Source organism: Melozone crissalis, unplaced genomic scaffold (assembly GCF_028551555.1).
Source record: "Melozone crissalis strain CALT ecotype California unplaced genomic scaffold, PUWL_Pcris_2 ptg000034l_1, whole genome shotgun sequence".
In the NCBI taxonomy this organism is placed as follows: Eukaryota; Metazoa; Chordata; class Aves; order Passeriformes; family Passerellidae; genus Melozone; species Melozone crissalis.
In genome coordinates, this window is record NW_026535812.1 from 5,120,969 (window position 1) to 5,143,341 (window position 22,373).

The following is a 22,373-nucleotide window of genomic DNA, read 5'->3' on the forward strand; positions in this document are numbered from 1 at the left end:
GATGGCGGCGCCGCGCGCCCCCGCGCCGTGAGGGCCTCGGGCGGCCCCGGCCACACCGGGCGGGCGAGGGCAGCGCGGGGGGCGATGGCGGCGGGGCCCGGCCCCGGGCCCGGCCCCGGGGCGGCCGCGGCGTCGTGGGGAGGGCCGGGCTGGCGGCTGCCGGGGCGGGTGTTGGAGCTGGTGTTCTCGTACCTGGAGCTGCGGGAGCTGCGGAGCTGCGCGCTGGTCTGCAAGCTGTGGCACCGCGTCCTGCACGGCGACGAGAACAGCGAGGTGTGGCGCAGCCTGGCCGCCCGCTGCCTGGCCGAGGAGGCCCTGCGCACCGACATCCTCTGCAACGTGCCCACCTACAAGGGCAAGGTGAGGCCGGGACCCCCGCCCCGCCGGGACACCCCCTCACCGCCTCCCCCGGCGCTCGGGGACACCCCCGCGGCCCTCCGGCCCACCCGCCATTGGAAACCGAGGGGGCGGGAGGCTGGGGAGCGCCACAGGGTTTTATCTCCTAGAGCCACAATGGTTCGGGTTGGAAGGGACGCCTCCCACTAGAGCAGGCTGCTCGCAGCGCCGTCCATCTCCCCCTCCCGCCTTGTCTCGCCCAGGTCCGTGCCTTCCACCACGCCTTCAGCACCAACGACTGCTCGAGGAACGTGTACATCAAGAAGAACGGCTTCACGCTGCACCGCAACCCCATCGCGCAGAGCACGGACGGGGCGCGCACCAAGATCGGTTTCAGCGAGGGCCGGCACGCCTGGGAGGTGTGGTGGGAGGGCCCGCTGGGCACCGTGGCCGTCATCGGCATCGCCACCAAGCGCGCCCCCATGCAGTGCCAGGGCTACGTGGCCCTGCTGGGCAGCGACGACCAGAGTTGGGGCTGGAACCTGGTGGACAATAACTTGCTGCATAACGGGGAGGTGAACGGCAGCTTCCCCCAGTGCAATAACGCGCCCAAATATCAGGTGAGGGGGTTTGGAGTGGGCTTGGAGGGTGCTGGCTGTCACTCGCTGTCCCAGCTGGCTGCTGAATTGCTCCTAAGTGACTCTCAAAGGTCTCTTTGCCTCCCCTGTAGAAGGCAAATGATTCCACTTTGTGAGCTCTTTCCCCCATTGATTTACTGCTTGTGCAGGCTACACCTGTCTGGTGCTCAGTGCACCTGACACCCTGGGTTGTTCCCACACTTTAATCTCAAACTCTGAGTGTGAAACCTGTACTGTGGGTGTCTTTGACATCGTGGTGCTTTTTGGAATAAAACCTGAAAGACTGTTGTAGCTTTCTGAAGTAGCAACTTGCCCCACAGCAAGGTGAGTGTCTGAGGGCTTGTACCCCTTTGTTGTGTGGCAGGGTGAGCTGAAGTTAGTGCTTAGGTGAGATTCTTCCTGCAAAAACCTGTAGCAGTGCTGTTTGCCGCTGCTTTGCTCAGTGGCCGCCTTCCTTCTGTGAGTGACATTTCTTATCTGGAATCTGATGTTCAGATAACTTCAGGGTGTTAAAGAGCAGAGGCCACCCTATCTTTTTGTCCTTATAGAAGTGCTTGTCTTGTCATTCTGCCTCCTCACACAACTGCTGGATTTGCTCGTGTTACAACTTAAACTGGATCATTGTTATTTCCATCTCCTATTCAGAGAATGGGTTAGAAGGGACTTTAAAAATAATCCACTCCAAGTCCCAGTGCTGTGGCTTTGTTTCACTTGTGGATGAAGATCTATCTAGTACCTTGCATGTGATATTCTTAAATTTTGTGTGAAAGTTCCAGTCAGTGACCATTTGATGTATTTTGTGTTTATTGACACCTGTGCAGTGATCTGCTCATAGAAAACGTGCTTACAGGGAACACATGTGTGTGTTAGTGTTGGCTAGAAGAAATTGCCAGTGCTGGGGCTGGCTGGAGAAGAGTCAGGAGTTTTTGTGTAGTGCCTGCTCTGCTTGTGGCTGTTGTCTGGGACTTTTGTTGGTATCTGAAATAATGCGTGCTGGATAAATGCAGGGAGCATATATATTTATTTAGGTGTTTCATTTTACATTTTGTACTGAAATTTCCTTTTTCCTTGTTGAGGGAACACCTCTGTCAGTGACAGCACCTGCATATTAATCTATTCTGGGATTTTTTTGTAGGTGGCACTTGCCTTTCTCTAACCCATTGTCTTTAAAGATGCTCCTCACAGAGCAGTTGCTGCTCAGTGATAGCAGCAGCTGAACACAGGGCTCAGGTAACTTGGAGCCCATTGCAGAGATTCCAGAGCTCTGCAGTATTTCCAAAGCACACAGCACAAAGTGCCTGCTCCCAGTGCTTTCACAGGTTCATATGGGAAGGGTCATGCTTGTTATCATAAACAGGTGGTGGATGCTGTCCTGCTTCAGATCATGGTGAAACTGAGAAATTCCCTTCATAAGAGCAATCAATAATGAGACACGGGACAGCCCTGCTTTAAAATTCTCTGCTGTGTTCCACTGTGCATTATTTTTGTTTCCATCTGAACATGCTGACCCTCTCTGTGTGTTATTTTTACTCTCCCTCCTGTCTCTGTTTCCAGATAGGTGAAAGGATTCGAGTTATCCTGGACATGGAAGACAAAACATTAGCGTTTGAGAGGGGCTATGAGTTCTTGGGAGTTGCCTTCAGAGGACTGCCAAAAGTTTGCCTGTATCCAGCAGTGTCTGCTGTGTATGGTAACACAGAAGTGACTTTGGTCTACCTGGGAAAGCCTCTGGATGGATGACATGGATTGTCTCGTTGGGACGTCGAGATGTGGATGTTTGGGAGGAGAAATCTGCATGTTGGTTAGAGGGAAACGTGTATTAGAGGAAAAAAAAAGAACAAAAAAGTGTGGGTGTGTGTCCAAGAGCCATCCAGGGAACCACGTGGAGTTTGGAAACGGAGGACCAGCCGTTCTTCAGAAATTGTGTTACATTTCCTCTTTCTGCCAGGCCAGAAAAATCCTCAGGGCTGCAGTTGGTTGAGTGGGAAGCTGACACATGCATGTCGCAGCAGATTTTATTGCTAAAATGGCAGTGTGACCTCAAACATTTCTGAAAGGACTTGATACAAAAATGCTTGAGGAAATTACCCTGGGATTTGTAAGTGGCGTGTTTTGTGAGAGACTCCCATTTCCAAACTGCTTGTTCCTTCCTTCCTTCCTTCCTTCCTTCCCTTCTTCCTTCCCTCCTTGGGGCCAGCATGGGGGCTGGAGCAGAGCTGGGGGTATTTACAGTTTTTAGTGTCCTCAGAGGCACGGTCTGTGCAACTGCCCTTCTCTGGTATTACCATACAACACGTGTGCAGCTATTTTTAAGTGTATTTTAAGGATTGTATATAAAGAAAACGTTGAAAAGAACAGTTAAAAGAAAGGGTTTGCTTTATTCTAACTGGGACAGAATTTCTTAAAGGGGGGAAAACAAAATCACCCCCCTCCCTGGCACCAGAACACACAGCTGGGACAGGTGTGGAGCCTTCATGTCAGTGCAGTTCTGTTGTGATGTGTTTTGGGATGCTCTTGTGGAGTGAGGTGCTGCTTTGGGTTGTTTCCTGTGAAAGTTTCCATGGCTTCAGGTTTGTTCTCTGTAGGAAACAAAAACGTTTTCCCCACGAGTTTCCCTCAGGAAGGAAGGCTGAGCACAGCACTGAGCCTGCCTTCCTCTCCATGTCAAAAATGGCACCTTTTCAAAGCATTCTCTCACTTGCTGATCACTGTTGTGAGATGTCTCACCTTGATGTGGAAGGAGCATTGGGCTTCTGCAACCAGACCTTACTTTCAGCTTCAGTGGCTTTATAAAGCTTTAAGGCTTTCCTGAAACTTTCTTAACTGAATGAAATCCCCCAGCACCCCAACATTCACCTGCCCAGGACTAGTAAAACTCTCACCAGCCCTTTGATGGGGATTCTGGGTCACATTCAGTGTTTGTGCTCTTCACTGATTTTCTCAAAGCCATGTCCAGACCCCCCAGGCGTGTCTGTGTGCAGGCCTGTGCAGGTTGGGGAGCTGCCAGGTGTGGTGAGGAGGGAATTCCTGGTGAAACCACTTTGCTGTGAGGCTGGAAGGTCTCTAGGGAACCCTAGGAGGGCCTTTAGCAGGGCAGGAAGGCTGTGACACCCATGGCTGGCTCCTGACTCTGGTTTTGTGCTGGTTGGCATCTCCCAGAGCTGCCTGGGCTGTTTCAGAGCTGCTTTTCAGAGAGGGAAAGGAAATGTTTATACAACTTCTTTTTGCTTGTTTTTTTTTTTTTTTTTTTTTTTTTGTTTTGTTTTGTTTTGTTTTGTGCTAGAGAATGTGAGTTGCTTGGTACCAGACACTGGCAATTCTCTGAGCATGGAAGAAAGAGGAATTCCTCTTGGGCTGTTGCTCATCCCCTTCCCTGTTCCTCAAGGAAGTGAGTGAGGCTTTGCCTTGAAGTGCTTTTGGCCAGGTAGATCACCAGGCTCTGCCCTGGAACTGTGTAAGTTGTTACAATTTAAAGGATTTAAAAGTATTTATTTGTTCTGTGTGTTCATTGCTGAAAGGCAAATCAAGGTCTGTTCCTCTTGCTGCACCAGACAGAATGTGCTGTGAGCAGTGGAGGTGTTTGAGGTGCTGAGAACAGCCAAATAAAGGATGTGGGACAGGCATCCAAGTATCTGGACAAATCTGTTACAGGCATTGATTGTACTGGACTGTGAAGTGTCTGCAGAGCAGAACCACGGGGCATAGAGTTGGGGATAAAGGAAACAAAACCCTGCCCAGTTTAGGAAAATAAATAGTCCCCAGGATGAATGTATCCTCAGTGCAGTCCTGAAAGATGCAACCTCTGCTGTTGTCCACGATCCAGTTAGAGGCAAGGAAACCCTGAGAATTCTGAGGAGTTTTAATCAAAAATTCAGATTGATTCCCATTCTTCAGACTGCATCTTACCCTCTAAATAATTTCCCTCTAAATCAGAAGTGCTGAAAGTTGAACATTCCTTAAGGGTGGGTTTGGGCTGACTCACTTGTGTAAGATTATAACTTATTCCTGGAGACCAATGCTGGCTGTACAAAATATTAAAATAAACTCTGCTATCATTCAGAAGGATCTGTTGGTGTGGATTGTTGGAATGGCACCTGCAGAACCCCACAGATGGGGGGAAGAAGGGAGCTGCAGTTTGGTGCCCCAAGAGGACAGAGGTGTTGGGGCTGTGTGATCTGCTGTGTGCCTGCTGGGAGGGGGTCTGAGTGCTTAAGGAGGGCTTGGAAACTCAGGGATCTGACAGCTCTGATGGGAAATTGCCTCCTCTGAAACAGGGATGCTCTCTCCTGACTGTGGGAAAGGCATTCCTGCCTGCTGGGGGCCTCTGGGCTGGAGATGGGGTGGTGTGGTCACCACTGCTGCACCGAGGGGTCTCCTTCCCCCTCAGCCTCCTGCTCTGTCCTTTGCTTTCCCTGTGCAAGTTCAATATTTCACAGTGCTTTTAGGAGGAACTATTGTGGGTTTGAGCTCTGAGGCACTTTCCAAACTCTCTGCACCAAGAGTTTGCTTTTTAAGCAGTAAATCCTGGCTGGCACCTCATCCTTTCCCTGTGTTCACAGGGGTCTGAGGATGAGGGAAGAGATGAGGATCTGACTCCATGTTTCAGAAGGCTTGATTTATTATTTTATGATATAAATTACATTAAAACTATACTAAAAGAATAGAAGAAAGGATTTCATCACAAGGCTGGCTAAGAATAGAATACCAAAGAATGATAACAAAAGCTTGTGACTTGGACAGAGTCCGAGCCAGCTGACTGTGATTGGCCATTAATTAGAAACAACCACATGAGACCAATCACAGATGCACCTGTTGCATTCCACAGCAGCAGATAACCATTGTTTACATTTTGTTCCTGAGGTCTCTCAGCTTCTCAGGAGGAAAAATCCTAAAGAAAGGATTTTTCATAAAAGATGTCTGTGACACACCTCCTGCAGGAGCAGAGAGGTTTGTGCTGGTTTGCCAAGAAGGCAGAGTTGGTTTTTTTTAGCCTGAGGTACCTCAGAGTCAGCTGAGCAGTTGTTTGGGGTATTTTACCTGCCCTGACAAGGGATTTAAGGGCTTTGGTCAGGGGGAGCATCAAGTGTTCACAGCCCCCATAACAGAAATCAGTCAGATTAACAGGTCTTGGCTTTAGACTCTTACAGGATTTCGGGATAAGTGAGCCTTTTATCTGTCATTTTAATAAAATCCAAAATTCCTTGTGGTTTGAGTGCGCTGTGAAATCTGTTGGAAGCTGAACAGTCAGTCCTCTGTCCCTGCCATACCTCTGGGGAGGTGAGGAGCTCCATGTGGTCACTGCTTTGGGGACAGAGGCTGTTCCTGGCCTTGGTGGCACTTTGTGCTGGCCCTGAGCCGTCTGTGTGACACCTCAGGTGCTGCTGACAAACTGATCAATCAAGGTGGGTGGGAAACTCCCTCCTGGAAAATGCTTTTATCCCAGCTGGAAGGCTGCAGTGAGTGCACATTTTTGGGAGCCCTGTGTGCACCTTCCCCTGGCAAAGGCCCCCGGGTCCTGTCCCTCCTGGCTACGTTTCAGGTGACAAAGCCAGGCAGGAGCAGATGGCCCCGGTGCTGTGGCTGTGCTCTTCCCTGCCTGCCTCCCCATGTGACAGTGAGAAATCCAACTTTTCTCCCTGCCTATCTCTGATCTACATTTCTAAACTCCCTGAGCACACTGGGTGTGTTTCCAGATGGCTGCCTCTATTTTTTTTTTCCTCTTCCATTTTGGCTGGGTTGATGACAGCAGCGATGAGTTAAAATAACCCTGGGCCTGATCATAGTCTGATCATGCAAAACTGGATTTTTCAAAGTATTTAAGAGGTGAGCAGTCCTCGGTCGTTCCTTAAGCTATGTATTTCAATGTGAATATTTCAGTTTTCCATGTGAATATTTCAGTTTTTACATGTTATAAATAGCTCTTAGATGTGTAAGTGAATTTTTTTTTTTCACTTACTTGCAGTGAAATCTGCAGACAGAAGACAGATTTATTGAAATTGCTCTAAGATCCTTTGTACACTTAAAAAGCTGCTTTTCAGGGGGCTGGCAGTAGCCATGCTTGACTCTGTAAGTGACATTAAACCACCTTGTGCTGAAGTGTGATTCAAAGAAAAAATGAATGAAGCAGGGAATGAACACAGAAAGCTTTTCCTGCTGGACTTGCTAATTCATCCCTTAAGCAGTTTTTTTTCCTACAGCTGTGACTACCAAAGGAACTCTCCCATTTCCCCACGAGAGGGCAAAGTTGTGGGGGACTTATGCTCAAACAAGTGCTGATTACAATAAATATTTTAAATGTGGAACCTTCCCCCTTAACAATTACTTCCTGTTATTTTCAAACACCAAACCAAACTAAAAAACCTCAACAGAAGTGGATGATGGACATAGAATTTTTTTAAATTCACTCCTTCCTTTGAGCCCTGAGTCCTGAAATAGGCTGAGCAAATATTTGCATTTCAGAAAATTATTTTTAGTGACACCAAACTGAGCTAAAGCTCCAAGATCACCTTAAAAGACTGAAAGGGATTTGAGAGGCTCAAGCAAAATGTCAGAATTGCTGTTCAAGGTCCACTTTTTCCAATACTTGCTTTTTTTCCCCTCAGGTGTTTATGATGAAGAAATAGTGATATCAGCAAAAAATTATTTTTAAAAAATCAATTGCAGTTGAAAAAATAAATCAGAGTAACTGAAAGGGGATTTTGAAATTAAACTCATTGTATGCTTACAAGTGTTGTTCATTCTTCTGCAATTTTACCAAGTCAGGAATTGAAGGGATTTTCCCTGGCAGGTGTGGTGTGAGCTGCCTGCAGTGGTTTCATGTCTGTTTGATTTATTTTGCCTTTTTTAATGTGGAGTTTCCTTTCCTTAGGAGAACTCAGCCATATCCCATCACTTTTAAAAAGCAATCTAAGAGAGTAAACTCTACCAGCCCCAATATGTGGCTTTATAAAGTGCTGGACAAACCTTCTAGTTAGGAAATGGATGCTAGCCAAAATGCTTTTTTATTGTACTCAAGTACTGCAGGGGTTAACATTTTTCATGGAATCCAGATTGGTTTGGTCTGGAAAGGAAGGACTCATTCATTTCCAGCCCTGTCATGGGCAGGGATATCTTCCACTGGACCAGGCTGTACAGCCAGTCCCAAATCATGTCTTGGGTTTCTTTGATGGCTTTCTGTTTGTTTTTCTGTGCTCAGGTGACAGAGGCCACTTTGCTCACACCAGGTCCCATTTGCATTGGGCACCTGACCCCTTCCACAGGCTCTTGTGCAAGAGCAGAGCTGGAGGGTGGGATCTTGCTTTGGAAGCAGCCAAAACATTTTATCTCAGCTTCAGCACAAGGTTTGATCTATTCCTGGGTAAATAATCAACATGAGCAGAGTGGATCAGAGCTGGAACATCAGTGGGGCTCAGGAGAGGGTGCAGGATGGAAACCAGGTGGGTTTTGTGGCCATCTCACCCCAGAGTGCTGTGCAGGAAGGTGGAGAACAGGAGGGAGCTGTGATATTGATCTTGTGTCTGCCTGAACCTCCCCCTCCTGTGCTCCTGTGCTGATTCAGGTCCCAGAGTGAGAGCTGGAGCTGCTTTCAGCCTCTCCCAGGGATGGCATTTCAGATACAGCAGTGATGTCACCTCTGTTACACTGCTGTCCTGTGTCAGAGTTTGTTTTAAAGCCCCACAGAAATATCCTGGCAGTTTTCCTGGTTTTTCACCCATGACCAAAGGATATGTCCTAAGTGCTAGAGCAAGCTCCAACTCCAAACCTGAAACCCAGGCTTTGTCCCTGGTCCCTCAGGGAGCCTGCTAGAAATGCAGTGATGCTGTGTCCATGGCTGAAACCTGGGAAAAGAGGATTTTGTAGGGTGATTTGCTTCCAGATCTGCCTGCCAGAGCAGGCTGTGGCACAGGGATGTTGGCCCTTGTGGCCAGAGAGGAAGATGGGTGGGACATGCTGAGCTCTGCAAGGAGCTGAGAGAGTTTCACTTCCCTTTGGGTTTGTGACTGAATTACTCACTTCTCTTCAGCAGAAAGGCAGCAGGGAGGGAGTTTGTGGGGCTGCAGATGGGGGTATTTTTTTTTTTTTGGTCAAAATTTGCATTCCTGAATGATGTCACAGCAATGACTTGTCCAAACCTTCTCCTTCTCAAGCCTCCAGCCTTGAGAGTTTTAGGATAAAAACCAAGAGAGAGGACGTTTAGATTTGGTATTAGGAAGAAATTATTCCCTCTCTGGTTGCCCAGAGCAGCTGTGGCTGCCCCTGGATCCCTGGAAATGTTCCAGGCCAGGCTGGACAGGGCTTGGAGCAACCTGGGATGGTGGAAGGTGTCCCTGCCCATGGCAGGGGTGGAACAAGATGGCCTTTAATGTCCCTTCCCACCCAAACCATTCCATGATTCTGTGATAAAAGACTTTGGTAAATGTGCTGGGGTAGCTGGATTGGGAGGGTTTGTTGCTTTCAATGGTTTCTTTTATTCTACAGTACAACAAAGGTCAATTTATCCACATTTGGCAATCCTGTGGGAAAAGCTCGGGCAGCTCTAACTGTAGTCAAAGTCCAAACTAGAAGAAAGCAACCTGGTTGTGGGGCTTTCCAGCCCCTGAGGAGATCAAGGAGGAATCCCAGGATGGTTTGGGCTGGAAGAGACATTAAAGCCCATCCAGCCCCACCCCTGCCATGGGCAAGGATGCCTTCCACTATCCCAGGCTGCTCCAAGCCCTGTCCAGCCTGGCCTGGGACACTTCCAGGGATCCAGGGGCAGCCACAGCCACTCTTGGCAAAAGATCAGAGGTATTTCCTGACTTTGGGCACTGGTTTCTCCTGCAGATGTTCTCCAGAACATCTGGACTGTCGTGGATCACAAGGGAGGGGATGCACTTGGCTTCCAGTTGCTCAGAAATATAAGGTTCTGCTACTTCAGCATCCAACACATCCTGCAGCAGGCTGTGCTCTGTCACCATCATATTTTCTGGAAAAATCCCTTTGCCCAGGGTTTCTCTCCTGGGAAGCTGAGAAGCCTCAGAGGAAAAGGAAAACAACATTATCTCATTTGCTTCTCCTGTGTTCTGCTGCTTTGGAATGTGGTTGGAGATTGTTTATCCAGCAGGTGAATTGTTTTTATTTAATGGCCAATCATGGCCAAGCTGTGTAGGACTCTGAAGAAAGTCACGAGTTTTCTTTAGTATCTTTTAGCCTTCTGTGACTATCCTTTCTCTATTCCATAATATAATAATATAATATAATAGAATAGAATAGAATATAAATTCTTTAATAAAATAATAAATTAGCCTTCTGAGAACATGGAGTCAGATTCATCATTCCTTCCTTCCAATGATGGGGAACTTCAGAAAATACCACAGCACTCTGGACCAAGAGATCCAGATGTTCTCCTGCTCTCCCAGGAGAAATTCACCTCAGCCTCGTGGTGTGGATCCAGAGGAGCCCCCAGACCCCAGCCTGGGAACAGCAGGAGTGTGGGGGCTGTGAGCAGGGCTGCAGGGAGGGCAGGGGAAATGAGATCCCTGCTGCAGCTTTCCCTCTCCAGCCGCTTCCTCCTCATTTACAGCCCCAGCAGGAAGAGCCCTGACCGCGGATGGAGCTGCCTGGGCTGGACCTGCCTGTGGGAAGGGAACTGGGCAGAGCCTCACCCCTGCCTGGGGTCTGGGAAGGGGCTGTGGCCCAGCCACTGACCCAGTGTTCCAGATTGTATTCTATTACCATCTCTATGGCAGTTGTCTTTTGTCAAGTGGGCAGTTTTCCTTATCTCTTCCACAATCACTCCTCCCTGGGGAGGGAACATCTGCTGATAACAGCTATTGAATGTCATTGCATGGCTGATAAGAACTATAATATCCCATTGGGAGATGTGAGCCCAGAGGGAGGAGCCAAGCATTGCTACGCAGATATAATCTGGAGATTCTGCAACACCAGCACGGCTTCTCCACAGGATTCCCCAGAGGAACAGCAGCTGCCTCTCCTTCCACAGGATCTTCAGAGGAAGAATACATCCTTCTCCACAGGATCCCTGCTCCAGCAGAACCACCCCTGACACTGCAGGAGGGCTGAGCCACAATTCCAATGGGACTGCCACCAACACCCTGACCCACAGGGTGTCAGGTTGGGTTCTGACTCTGTCAGTGCTGTTCTGGTGCACTGCATTGTTTATTTTATCCTTTTATTTTCTTCCCTATTAAAGAACGGTTATTTCCTGCTCCCATTTTTTGCCTGAGAGCCCTTTAATTTAAAATTTACAACAATTTGGAGGTATGGGGAGGGTTTACATTCTCCATTTCAGGGGAGGCTCCTGCCTTCCTTAGCAGACTCCTGTCTTTCCAAACCAAGACACTGAGCCACCTCAGGACAGAGCCCTCCTGTGCTGGCTAATGTCACTATTAGGCTGGACGTGACATGCACACGTGATCAGGGTCCAAGAAGAAAAAAGTTTATTTTATGTGTCTCTAGCTTATATACTCTTAACCAAGTGTGATCTTAAGTCCTTAACTACATCACAATAACTTATTATATTCATTGGTGCAAAGCAATTAACATCAATATAATTGGCAAAAGTTTGACAGAAATTTAAAAGGCACCTATACACATCTGCTTATGCATGTAGTTTAGCTTACAGAAATTTTAATGTATCTTTTCTCATTTGTTCCATGCTGATGGCCTTGTCTTCTTCCTTGCTATGGATTCACTCAAAAATCATCAATTGTTATTTCTTCTATTAACTCAGCTTTGCTTGCAGGCCAGCTGTCAAGCCCCTCCATGGCTGCTTGTTGGAATGAGGCTGAAGCAGAGGACAGAGCACCTTGCTCACTGAACAGGGATGTGTTAAGCACTGTAATGCCAGGCCAGAGCTGTCAACAGTGGATTTTAAAGCCTGTTCTTGTGTGTGAATATCTGAATGTCCTTGCTGTGGCTTTACATGTGCAACAAATGCTCCTGGCAAGGAGAGCAGTTGTTGAGGAAATGAAAAACATCACCCTTACTTGAGAAACCAAACTGTTAATAAACAGGTAATAAAGAAAACAGCATGAAGGTGTTGGTGCTAACTGTGGAGGCTGGGTGAATTCTGATGCCTTCCACAGCCCTCTGAGGCTTCAGCAGATGGAGATCCACTTGCTTTGCAGGCAGCTCTCACAAGCATCCATACCAGTGTTCAGTCAAAAATTCCTCTTCCCTTCCTACCCTGCACTCTCAGGAACATGGGTTTGCCTCCCACTTAACCCTGTTCCTTCCTTTCTTCTGATTCCCACAGAGGAAATGAGCACCTTTTGGGCACTGAGGGGTCAAAGGAGGGATACTCTTGAAGTTCTTGCTGTGGGCTCCTGATTGGTGTTTAGATCCTTGCTCAAATGTCCTCCAAACCCAAAGACATAATTTTTCCCAATTGTTTTTGCTGCAGCTCACCTGGATCCCTGTAGGCTTGTTGCATGTTGTCAGTCTGGGGGCATTTTTGCCTCCCTCTCCTCCCTGATCTCCCACAGCCCCAGCTCCTCTGGTGTTGGCAGCAGGGTGGCTGAGCAAGCCCAGGGCTCTGCTCACAACAACCCAGAACTAATCCTGCCTTCAAAGTCTTCTTTGAGCCCTGCTTTCCATCAGAAAACCTGGCAAGAGCTAGGAGATTGCTGACAGCTGGAATATGCTGAAGAAATTCCTGGCTGTGAGGGCGCTGAGGCCCTGGCACAGAGAAACTGTGGCTGCCCCTGGATCCCTGGAATGTCCAAGGCCAGGTTGGATGGGGCTTGGAGCACCCTGGGCTGTAGGAAGGTGTCCCAGCCCTTCAGGCTGTCCATTTCAGCTTTTCCCTTTTGCCCATGGAGCAAATTCTGTTTTCTTTCTTGTGTTCATGTTTCCTCTTAAATTGAAGGCAACTACAACTGCTGGCAGCTCCTGAGATACAGGAGACCTCAGGCTTCCCTTGTTTTATCCTGAGCAGGTGATCAAACAAAATAAATTTAATTAAGGATGCTTTGCACCATCATCCCTGGCAGAACCATTTTTTAAATTCTTGCCAGTTCTCCATCCCACTGGGAGTCAAGGAAGCCCATGGAGAAATATTCCTGTTTCTCTTTTCCCCCACTCAACAGGTCCTGCTGCTGAGTGAACCATGAGTGACCCTTTGGTGCTTCCACTTGGGAATAAATCACATTTCCTGCAGGAAAACACATGCTCAGTGATGGGGCTGCTGTTTCCTGTTGCAGTTTCCCCTTTCCCAAGGGTCCTGTGCTGGGTGCATTCCAGGAGAGGCTGGGAAGGATCCTGCCCTCTTATCACAGCTTTGCTCTTGGGCTGTGTTTGACAACTTGAAGGCTGTTAAGGGAAAAAGATTGTTTGGAGGAGGAGGAGGGAGGAACAGAAGAAGCTTACTGGGTGTAAAACCATAAGGGGATTCCCAGAAAAGCCATTTCTGCAGCTGCAGGAATTGCAGCTGCACGTCTGGACACGGCTCCAGGCAGCTCAATCTCCTTCAGTTTAACCCACCTGAGCTTTTGAGCTGCACTGGAGCTCCCTGAAGGGCTGATCAGAGGAGCAGCTCAATCCCTGTCCCTTCCTTGTGCTGGTATTAAAAAAAAAATTAACCCCTGTGAAAAATGTGTATTTTATGATTGGCTTTTCACAAATATTAAAATGAATGTTATGTGTGTTGTGTTAGAAAGTGATGCTGTATTAATTCTCTTAAGTAGTGTGTTAAGTATAGTTTTTGGTTATAACAAAATGTTAAAATAGAAACTATGCTATGGAAGATACTGTTTTTAAAAGAGAGGAACGAGGTACTCCCACTGAGATAGCAGCCACAGGACACCGAAATCTTTCAAAGAAAGAGAATTTATTGCTCCATTATCAGAGGAAACAAACTTCTTCACGCCTCGTTCAGGCTGAAGGCACCATTAGGATTCAGAGGAAGAAGCTGACACTGACCAGACAGAATCCTGTGTTTGAATGGAGTTTATGCATCATGTATGAGGTGTATGAATATGCAACAGGCGATTGTTTTTAAGGGTTAATCCTCTGTTAACGTGGGTCCTTTTTCAGGCTTATTTTGCCCAGACTGTCTGTAACTCTGTTTTTATTATCTTGTATTGTCCTAAATCCCAATCGTCCAAATCATTATTGCCCTAATTAAATGACTATATTTATAACAATTTTATTACTTTTAAAATGTTAAAAACACGTGCTTGGCGTTTCTCTCACCCCTCTCACACATCAAATCCTTGCTGAGAGGGTGGGTGGGGGTGTGAGGGGAGGAAAAGGAGGGGACCCAGCAGCAGCTTCAGGACCTTTTCAGAGCCATCCGGCTGCAGGATGTGGGGAAAGTGTGAAGAGCAGCAGCAGCACAGAGCCCTGGGGTCAGCCCTGAAGTGGGGCTGCTCTCCAGGAACTGCACGGTGGGAAAAACCTGGATGGGCCCTGCAGGGGCTCTGCCAGCCCCTGGAGCTGCTGGGCATGGGGGCTACACTGCCCTGGCCTTGGGGATGGGCTGGGGGCAAAGCAGGGCGTGAAGGAGGTTGTTTTGTCTCCCAGTTCCTGCTGGGCTGCAGGAGGAAGCTGGTTTGACCCCCAGGGCATCACCTTGAGGTGGCACCACAGAAAGGAATCCATCAGGAGCCTCCCAAATCCATCAGAATCCATCAGAAGCCTCCCAAATCCATCAGAATCCATCAGCTGGTTTGACCCCCAGGGCATCACCTTGAGGTGGCACCACAGAAAGGAATCCATCAGAAGCCTCCCAAATCCATCAGAAGCCATCAGAAGGTCTCCCAGAGCCTCCCAATGCAGAGAGCAGAGGATGCCCAAGTGCTGCAGCTCTGCCAGCTCCTGTGTCTCCAAGCGCCAGGTGAGGGCTCCTGGCAGGGTTTGGGGTGAGGAATTTGTGGTCATCAGCTTTTTTTGTGTGCCCTGGAGCAATGCCATGGGAATTTTGGCCTTCTGTGAGCTTCTGCCAAGTCCTGTTCGCTTCTCTCTTCTCCTTCTTGATTTTTATACATCAAACTTCCTTGAAAATGGAGGAAATGAAACCACAGGGCTTTTTTGTGAGTGACAAGGGAGAGGTCAGCCTCCTCCCAGAGAAGAAATGAAATTTAAGGGGAAGGCAAAGAAAATGACCTCCCTGGTCATTTTTGCTGGTTTCAGGACTTTGGGGGCCATGTGGTCTGGCAGCTCATCTCCTGACTCTGCAAATATCCCATGGGCACCATGGAACACGTGGCATATAGAGCATGGACCTGCTGATCACAGACAGGTCCTGCTGCAGGGCTGGATCCTCTCTCCATGATTTTTAACCCTTTCCCAGCTGGGTAGATCTGGGCAAAGTTTTCCTCCTCAGAGGCTGGGTTAGCTGGGGACTTGGGGGTGTGTGAGGAGCCTGGGAATGGGGAGACATGGGGTGGGGAGATGGAGAGCAGGGCTGGATGGGGCTGAGGAGGAAGGGGACCTCCCTGTGCATATTGCCTTGGAAATGGGGATCTTTGTTTCCTGAAAAGCCATTTCTGCTGAGTTTCACACGGGGATTAGCACTCAGGAGGTCCCTGCATCCGGGTGGTTCTGATTTGGGTTTGCCGAAATCCCCAGAAGCCCCAGGACACCCAAGAGACTGTGAGCAGGGGGATAGAAACATCCTGAATCTCACTTAGACACTGTGAGGGACAGGCACTGGCATCCTGTGATGGTGTTCACAGGGGTCCGAGGATAAGGGAAGAGATGAGGATCTGACTCCATGTTTCAGAAGGCTGATTTATTATTTTATGATATAAATTACATTAAAACTATACTAAAAGAATAGAAGAAAGGATTTTATCAGAAGGCTAGCTAAGAATAGAAAAAGAAAGAATGATAACAAAGGCTTGTGGCTCGGACTCTCGGTCCGAGCCAGCTGATTGTGATTGGCCATTAATTAGAAACAACCACATGAGACCAATCACAGATGCACCTGCTGCATTCCACAGCAGCAGATAACCATTGTTTACATTTTGTTCCTGAGGCCTCCCAGCTTCTCAGGAGGAAAAAATCCCAAGGAAAGGATTTTTCATAAAAGATGTCTGTGACAGCATCCCAAATTTAGTGGACACTCAACACCTGGGACATGTCCCGCTTGGCTTGGGATGCAACAGGAAACACCAGCACCTTCTTCTCCTATAGGACACACATCCCTTGGCTCCTGTCACACCCCTGGGCTGGGTGCTGGAGGCAAGAGGGGTCTGGAGGGACACAAGGGGAATGGGTGCCATGCAGGGGTGGCATTTCCCCATCCTGCATGGCTGTGCAGGGCAGAACCACCGTGGTCACCATCTCTGTGGGCTGAGCGTGGGTTCTGCTGCTGGAGCTGCACAGAGGAGCCACCATGCAAGGCTTGGCTCATCCCCAGGAGCTGTGTGACACCCTGGCTGCCTGCTGGGCCCCGTGGTTCCTCCCTGCAGGGTGTGAGTGAGTGCATGACCCGTGCAGGGAGTGCTGTGCTCAGTGAGCAGAGCAGCAGGGCCCGCTCGCTCGCTGCCTCCATGTGACTGCAGCTTCCGTCGCTCCTTCCGCAAAGCCTAAATTGGTGCTCAGCCACAGGGCGGGTGGCACACGGCCCCCAGGGTGGCACACGGACCCCCAGGGTGGCACACGGACCCCGAGGGTGGCACACAGACCCCCAGCCCTGTCCCAGGACCCTCTGAGGGGCCGCAGGATGGAGCGTGCCAAAGCCCACGCGGTGAGTAGCTGCCCCCCATAGCTGTGCTGGGGGAAACACCCAGCATAGGGGTTCCTGCGCCAGTCTGGGGACCTGTGTGTCACCAACAGCAGTGCTCGAATGGGTTGTGGCTGCGTGGGCTCGTGCTGGGGTTGGTGTGAAGCGTGGGGAGCAGCCAGCAGCTCCCAGGGCTCTTGGATGTGGGCTCTGGTGAAGGGCTGCGGGCAAGGGTTTCCTGCTGGGGCTGCTGCCTCCTCTCCTGGCTGGCCAGGTGCCATCCCACCTGCTCCAGGGAGCACTGGCAGGATGGAGGAGCTTCTGGTGCTGGGAGAAGCCGAGGAAGGTTGAGGTGGGTGAAGGAAAGGGGGAGTTTCTGCAGAGAACCAAAACTGTGTTCTTTGGGTGCAGCAAGGACTGAGGTCCAGGAGAGCAGGGTCCCTCTCCTGCCACCATGCCTGGGTAGGAGTTGCTGCTGGACCCCAAGCACTTGAGAGAGTGAAAGGTGCTGTGTGTCACTTGCAGCCTGGGGAAAGGGGACTGCCTTTCTAGAGTAATAAATTCTGCTTTGATAATTTACCAGCTCAACACTTAGGCTGTCCCAAGGAAGGAGACAGCCCAGGACATGCCCTGCTCCCTCTGTGCTACAAGGCTCTGGCTCCCTGGGCTGCCCAAAATAACCCTGATTCTCCTTCACGCAGTGGCAGCTGTGAAAGTGCCGTGTGTCAAACACTGGCTGAGCCCTCACTGCTCATTTGCCTGAGTTTCAGCTTTTCCCCAGATGCAAATGCCGTCAGCTCCGCTCCCACCAGGTCAGTGATGGGCTCTCCAGCAGGAGAGCCTCTGCTTCCCTGGAAGGGTCCCCAGCACTGGGATGGGCACTGGGGGGACATGGGGGGTGGGCTGGTGTCCCCTGGGGAGTGTTTGGTGCCAAGAGGGGCACAAGAGCCCTGCTGGGGGATGCCCTGCTGGAAGGATGCAGCTCAGTGGCCTCCACGAGCAGCTGTGCAGCAGTGATGGTGCCTTCCCACTGTGCACTGCCACCCCCGTGCCCGCCCTTCCCCAAACTGAGGGAGCCCCACCAGGGCTTCTGCTGGGCTGGGTGGGCTCAGTGCCAAGGCTCTGTGCCCCTCATTCCACGGGCAGCATCACCTGGGGCTTTTGGGGTGAATGGTTTGCAGCTCCTGACCTCCTCCCCTGTGCCTCCCTCTCCACAGGAGTGCCGCCACTGAGATGGAGGCCCCGCTCCCTGGTCTCTCCCTGCTGCTCCTCCTCCTGGCAGTGGGATGGGGAGGCAGGACGGACGCAGCCTGGGCACCATCTCCTGGGGGCTGTGAGCTTGTAAGTCCTCTCTTGTGAACCCTCCCCACTCTGAGTGCTTGGTCCTGCCTGGCAAAGCCCAGGCAGCTCAGCATCTCCAGACCTTCTCCATCCCAGCTACTGGCTTGGAGTGGACTGGTGTGCCAAGGCTATGACCAAAGAGCCACCTCCTCTCCTCTTCCTCTGCTCCCCAGACTTGTCCCTCTTCATCTCCTGCCTCCCACAGTGGTGCTAGATATCCTCCTCTTCCTTCAGGTGCAGAGCATCATGGACTGCACTGGCAGATGGCTGAGTTCCATCCCAGGAAACCTTCGAGGCGACACCGAGGAGCTGTTCCTTGATGACAACACTATCCAGGTCCTGAGCAATGCCTCCCTGCTCCTGTATCCCCACCTCTGGCATCTCAGCGTGACCAGGAACCGCCTGGAACTCATTGAGCCCGGTGCCTTCCTCAGCAGCCAGGGCCTGGAGGTGCTCTCCTTGACAGACAACCTGCTCTTCACCAACTACTCGTTGACAGCCGCTGCTCTTTCTGCTCTGCCGGCCTTGAGGATGCTGGATCTGGCTGGAAACCAGCTCAGGGAGGACATGGTATCAGTTTTAGTCTCAAACCTGTCTTCTTTGGAGTCCCTGTCTGTGGCCAGGAACATCATCATGAGGTTGGACTCGTCCACCTTCACAAACCTGACAGAGCTGCTGGAGCTGAACCTGGAGAAGAACTACATCTTTGAGATTGACAATGCCTTTGAAGGGCTGCAGAGGCTGCAGAGGCTCAACTTAGCTTACAACTACCTCCCGTGCCTGGTGGGGTTTGACCTGACCGAGCTCAGGGTGCTCAATCTCAGCAACAACGTCATTGAGTGGTTTCTGAGCATGGAAATTGATGACCTCTTTGAGCTGGAGGTGCTGGACCTGTCCCACAACCGCCTGCTGTTCTTCCCTGTGCTGCCCAGGCAGAGCAAGCTGCACTCCCTGCTGCTGCAGGACAACAGGATGAGCTTCTACCAGCGGCTCCCCAATGGCACCTCCCTGGCCAACGTCACCATGCAGTTCCTGATCATCGATGGCAACTCCACCAACATCACCACGGTCAGGCTCTGGGACGAGCTCTGCCACAGCAACCTCTCCTCCCTGCGCCTCCTGGACATGAGCCAGAACGAGGTCTGGGGCCTGCCAGATGATTTCCTGGCCCAGATGCCCTCCCTGACCCACCTGAAGCTCAACCAGAACTGCCTGGAGGCATTTCACCTGCCAGAGCAGGACCCCTTGGCCAGGCTGACAGAGCTGGACCTCAGCCAGAACCAGCTGGTGGAGCTGGGGGTGAAGGTGGGCACTGGGGACATCCTGCCCAGCCTGCAGCTCTTCAACCTCAGCACCAACAGGCTGCAGGCTCTTCCTCCTGGGATTTTCACCCACACCAGGAAGATCACTACCCTGGACCTCAGCTACAACCGGGTTGCCCTCTGTCCCCGGCCAGGTGAGGCTGAGGGTCTCTCCTGCGTGGATATCAGGGGTGTGGAGACCTTGAGCCACCTCTCCCTGGCTGGCTGTGGTCTGCAGGGCATGGGCGGCCGCCCCTTCCAGGGGACATCGCTGATGCACCTGGACCTCTCTGACAACCGCCAGCTGCTCTCCGGAGACCTGGCCTGGCTGCAGGACCTTGTCCTGACGCTGCAGGTGCTGTCTCTGAGGAACACCAGCCTCTCCTCCGCCACGGACCTCTCTGTCCTGAGCAGCCTGGTGCGCTTGGACCTTTCTGGGAACTGCCTGGCCGCGTTCCCCGCCTGGCTGGGCGCGCTGAGGCTGCGCAGCCTGGACCTGCGGGACAACTGCCTGCCAGCGCTGCCGCGGGACCTGCCACAGCAGGCACCGCTGGGCAGGAGCCTGCGGGAGCTCTACCTCAGCCACAACCCCTACAACTGCTGCACGCTGGGCTGGTGGGACGCCCTGCAGCAGGCCCGGGGGCTGCGTGTGCCCGACAAGCAGGAGGTGACCTGCAGGCACGGCCCCCGCACGCTCAGCCCCGGCGCGCTGCCCCAGCCCGTCCTGCAGAGCTGCCAGTGGCACACGGCCAACATGGAGCTGCTCTACCTGGTGCTGGCTCTGCCCACCTGCCTGACGCTCCTGGTGGCCTTCGTGGTTGTCTTCCTCATGCTCAAGGAGAAGCTGCTGAAAATGGTGAAAAATCGGTGTGGAGCGTCCAGCCCTTACTGATGGCTGAGGAAGAGGAAGGGCTTGGGAAGGGTCAGTAATAGGAGGTGGTCAGGAGTGCAGGTGATAACCCCTCTGAGGTGGTCAGGATGGAAAGCTGATGGATGCAGGACAGGAGGTGCTGGGGGAGCTGCCATTCCTGCCCTGATGGTACCCAAAGGGTGAGGGCTGTGTCTGGTGATGGAGCGCTGGGAATCCTTGAGGAAGGTGTCTGCAGCAGAAACCTTCAGCTGGTGCTGGTGAGAGCTGAGTGGACACAACATCAAACATTCCTTGGTTGAAAAAACAGGTCACCCAGAAAAACCTGTGGATGCCTCGTCTGTAGAAGTGTTCAAGGCCAGGTTGGAGTGGGCTTGGAGCAATCTGATCTAGAGGAAGGTGTTGTAACCAGATGGGTTTTTAAAGTCCCTTCCAACCCAGACCACTCTGGGATTCTGTGACAATTTTCTCCAGCACTGCTTCCCCCCCCACCTTCCAGCAGTTCTTTTTATTTATTCCCACCTGTAGCCAACTCAAAAAATCTTCCAGATCTGCAACCAGCCTCCACAAAGTGCTCCAGGCTGGAGCAAACATCACCTGGGTGCTGTGGAGAAGGGTCTCTCTAGTCACAGCTTTCCAGCACTGCCAAACTCGCAGGCAACCCTACTCATGCACCATATGGATGTGCTGATAAAGACAGGCATTGTCAGCAGGGCTCAAAGACACATTTTGGGGTGTTGTTTCTTCACTAAGTCACAGTTTGGGCTAGAAAACTCCATTAGAAACAGCCCAAGTTGCAACAAGAGGAATATTGATTGAAAAGCAAGGGAGTAAATCATATCCCTCAGCAATATTTTATAATGGATTTATGTTTCTCCAGTGACTGCTGGATTAAACATACAAAGGAAACAAGAGAAATCCTTCCTCTTTGTTGTGCAAGCCCTGCTCTGGTGGGCAGTGCCCGGGGGTTTCCTCCACCCAGCCCTGCTCACAGCAGCTCTGCCTCTCCCAGAGCAGCCAGCACTACCTGGGGAAGTGCTGCTCTGCTCCTCGGGGGTCACTGAGGGGAAAGGGGAAGTGGTGGTGGTTTGTGCTAACTCAAAAGCCCTTCTGAGAACTGGAGTGGCTTTATTCCTGTGGCACTGTTGGGATTTTTCTAGTGAAACATGTTTAATGGGAACGGGGCACAGGGAAGTGTGCAGCAGTGCTGGAGTGGAATTCTGGGGGCTTGTCCTGCCTGGGTGTGGGCTCAGTCAGTGATGTCGGGTGTACTGGGGATCAAACCTGGTGGAGTTGACCTGTGAGGTGATGGAGGGAGATGCCCAGGCCTGGCCTGAAGCTGGGAGGATGCTGGGGATGGTGAAGGAGGGCAGACAAGGCAGGGCAAACCCATCCCAGGCACAGGGACTGGCTCATGGGGAGCCTGGTGTGGCTGCTGGCTGTGCAAGGCTGCAAAATGGATGGGTCAGACCCTGCTAGAGCAGCCAGCATCTCCACTGGGGCTGAGAGCAGTACAGGCTCTGGAAACCCATCTGCCAGATCTGGCTGGGAAATGACCGCTTTCTGCCCCAATTTTAGACTGAAATAGCCAAAACCAAAGCAGGCCCCAATTGGGGAATCCCTCAGCCTATTTTAACTTCTTTTGCCTGTAAGCTGCACCCTGGGGGACAGCAGTGACCTATAAATACCTCCCTGCACCGTCCCCAGCTGCATTCTGGTGTCTCCCTGCTGGCAGGGTGAGCAGATGTCCCTGAGAGATCCCCTCTTCCTGGAGCTGGGCTTGGAGAGGGATGTGTGTCCTTCCCCACCTCCACAGCTGGACAGGGATGTGTGTCCTTCCTCACCTCCACAGCTGGACAGGGATGTGTGTCCTTCCTCACCTCCGCAGCTGGAGAGGGATGTGTGTCCTTCCCCAGCTCCACAGCCAATGCTGCTGCTCCATCTGGCATGGGGAGCAGGGTGCAGCTGTGGTAGGAGCCCAGGCACCTGGCACTGCCCAGGGCATGGATAAAAAGGAGGGATTCTTAATTGTATGGAGCTGATGGGGACATTCAGCATTCCCTCATGGTGCCTGGAAAGCTGTGGCTCACCTGGAGCTGTGATGTGAAGGGGATGTTGGGGCAGCAAGAGGAGATTCCACTTTCTGAGGTGTCCTTACAAAGCTGCTCTCAGCATCCTTGCAAGGCCATGGTGATCAGGGAAGGTCCTTGGTGACTGGA

The 22,373-nt window shown here is 51.2% G+C and overlaps 2 protein-coding genes across 2 annotated transcripts; both read left to right on the forward strand.

The window, feature by feature from the left end:
- The first annotated feature begins 84 nt into the window (after nucleotides 1-84).
- On the forward strand, nucleotides 85-5,039 carry FBXO45 (F-box protein 45). The gene is made up of 3 exons (XM_054282463.1): nucleotides 85-360; nucleotides 600-956; nucleotides 2,529-5,039. Exons 1-3 carry the CDS (start codon nucleotides 85-87, stop codon nucleotides 2,712-2,714), a joined length of 819 nt encoding a protein of 272 aa, XP_054138438.1. The 3' UTR covers nucleotides 2,715-5,039.
- Nucleotides 5,040-17,199: 12,160 nt separating this feature from the next.
- Nucleotides 17,200-20,802, forward strand: NRROS (negative regulator of reactive oxygen species). The gene is made up of 3 exons (XM_054282873.1): nucleotides 17,200-17,456; nucleotides 17,862-17,985; nucleotides 18,220-20,802. The coding sequence occupies exons 2-3, from the start codon at nucleotides 17,878-17,880 to the stop codon at nucleotides 20,176-20,178; spliced, it is 2,067 nt and encodes a 688-aa protein (XP_054138848.1). The 5' UTR covers nucleotides 17,200-17,456; nucleotides 17,862-17,877; the 3' UTR covers nucleotides 20,179-20,802.
- Nucleotides 20,803-22,373: the final 1,571 nt, after the last annotated feature.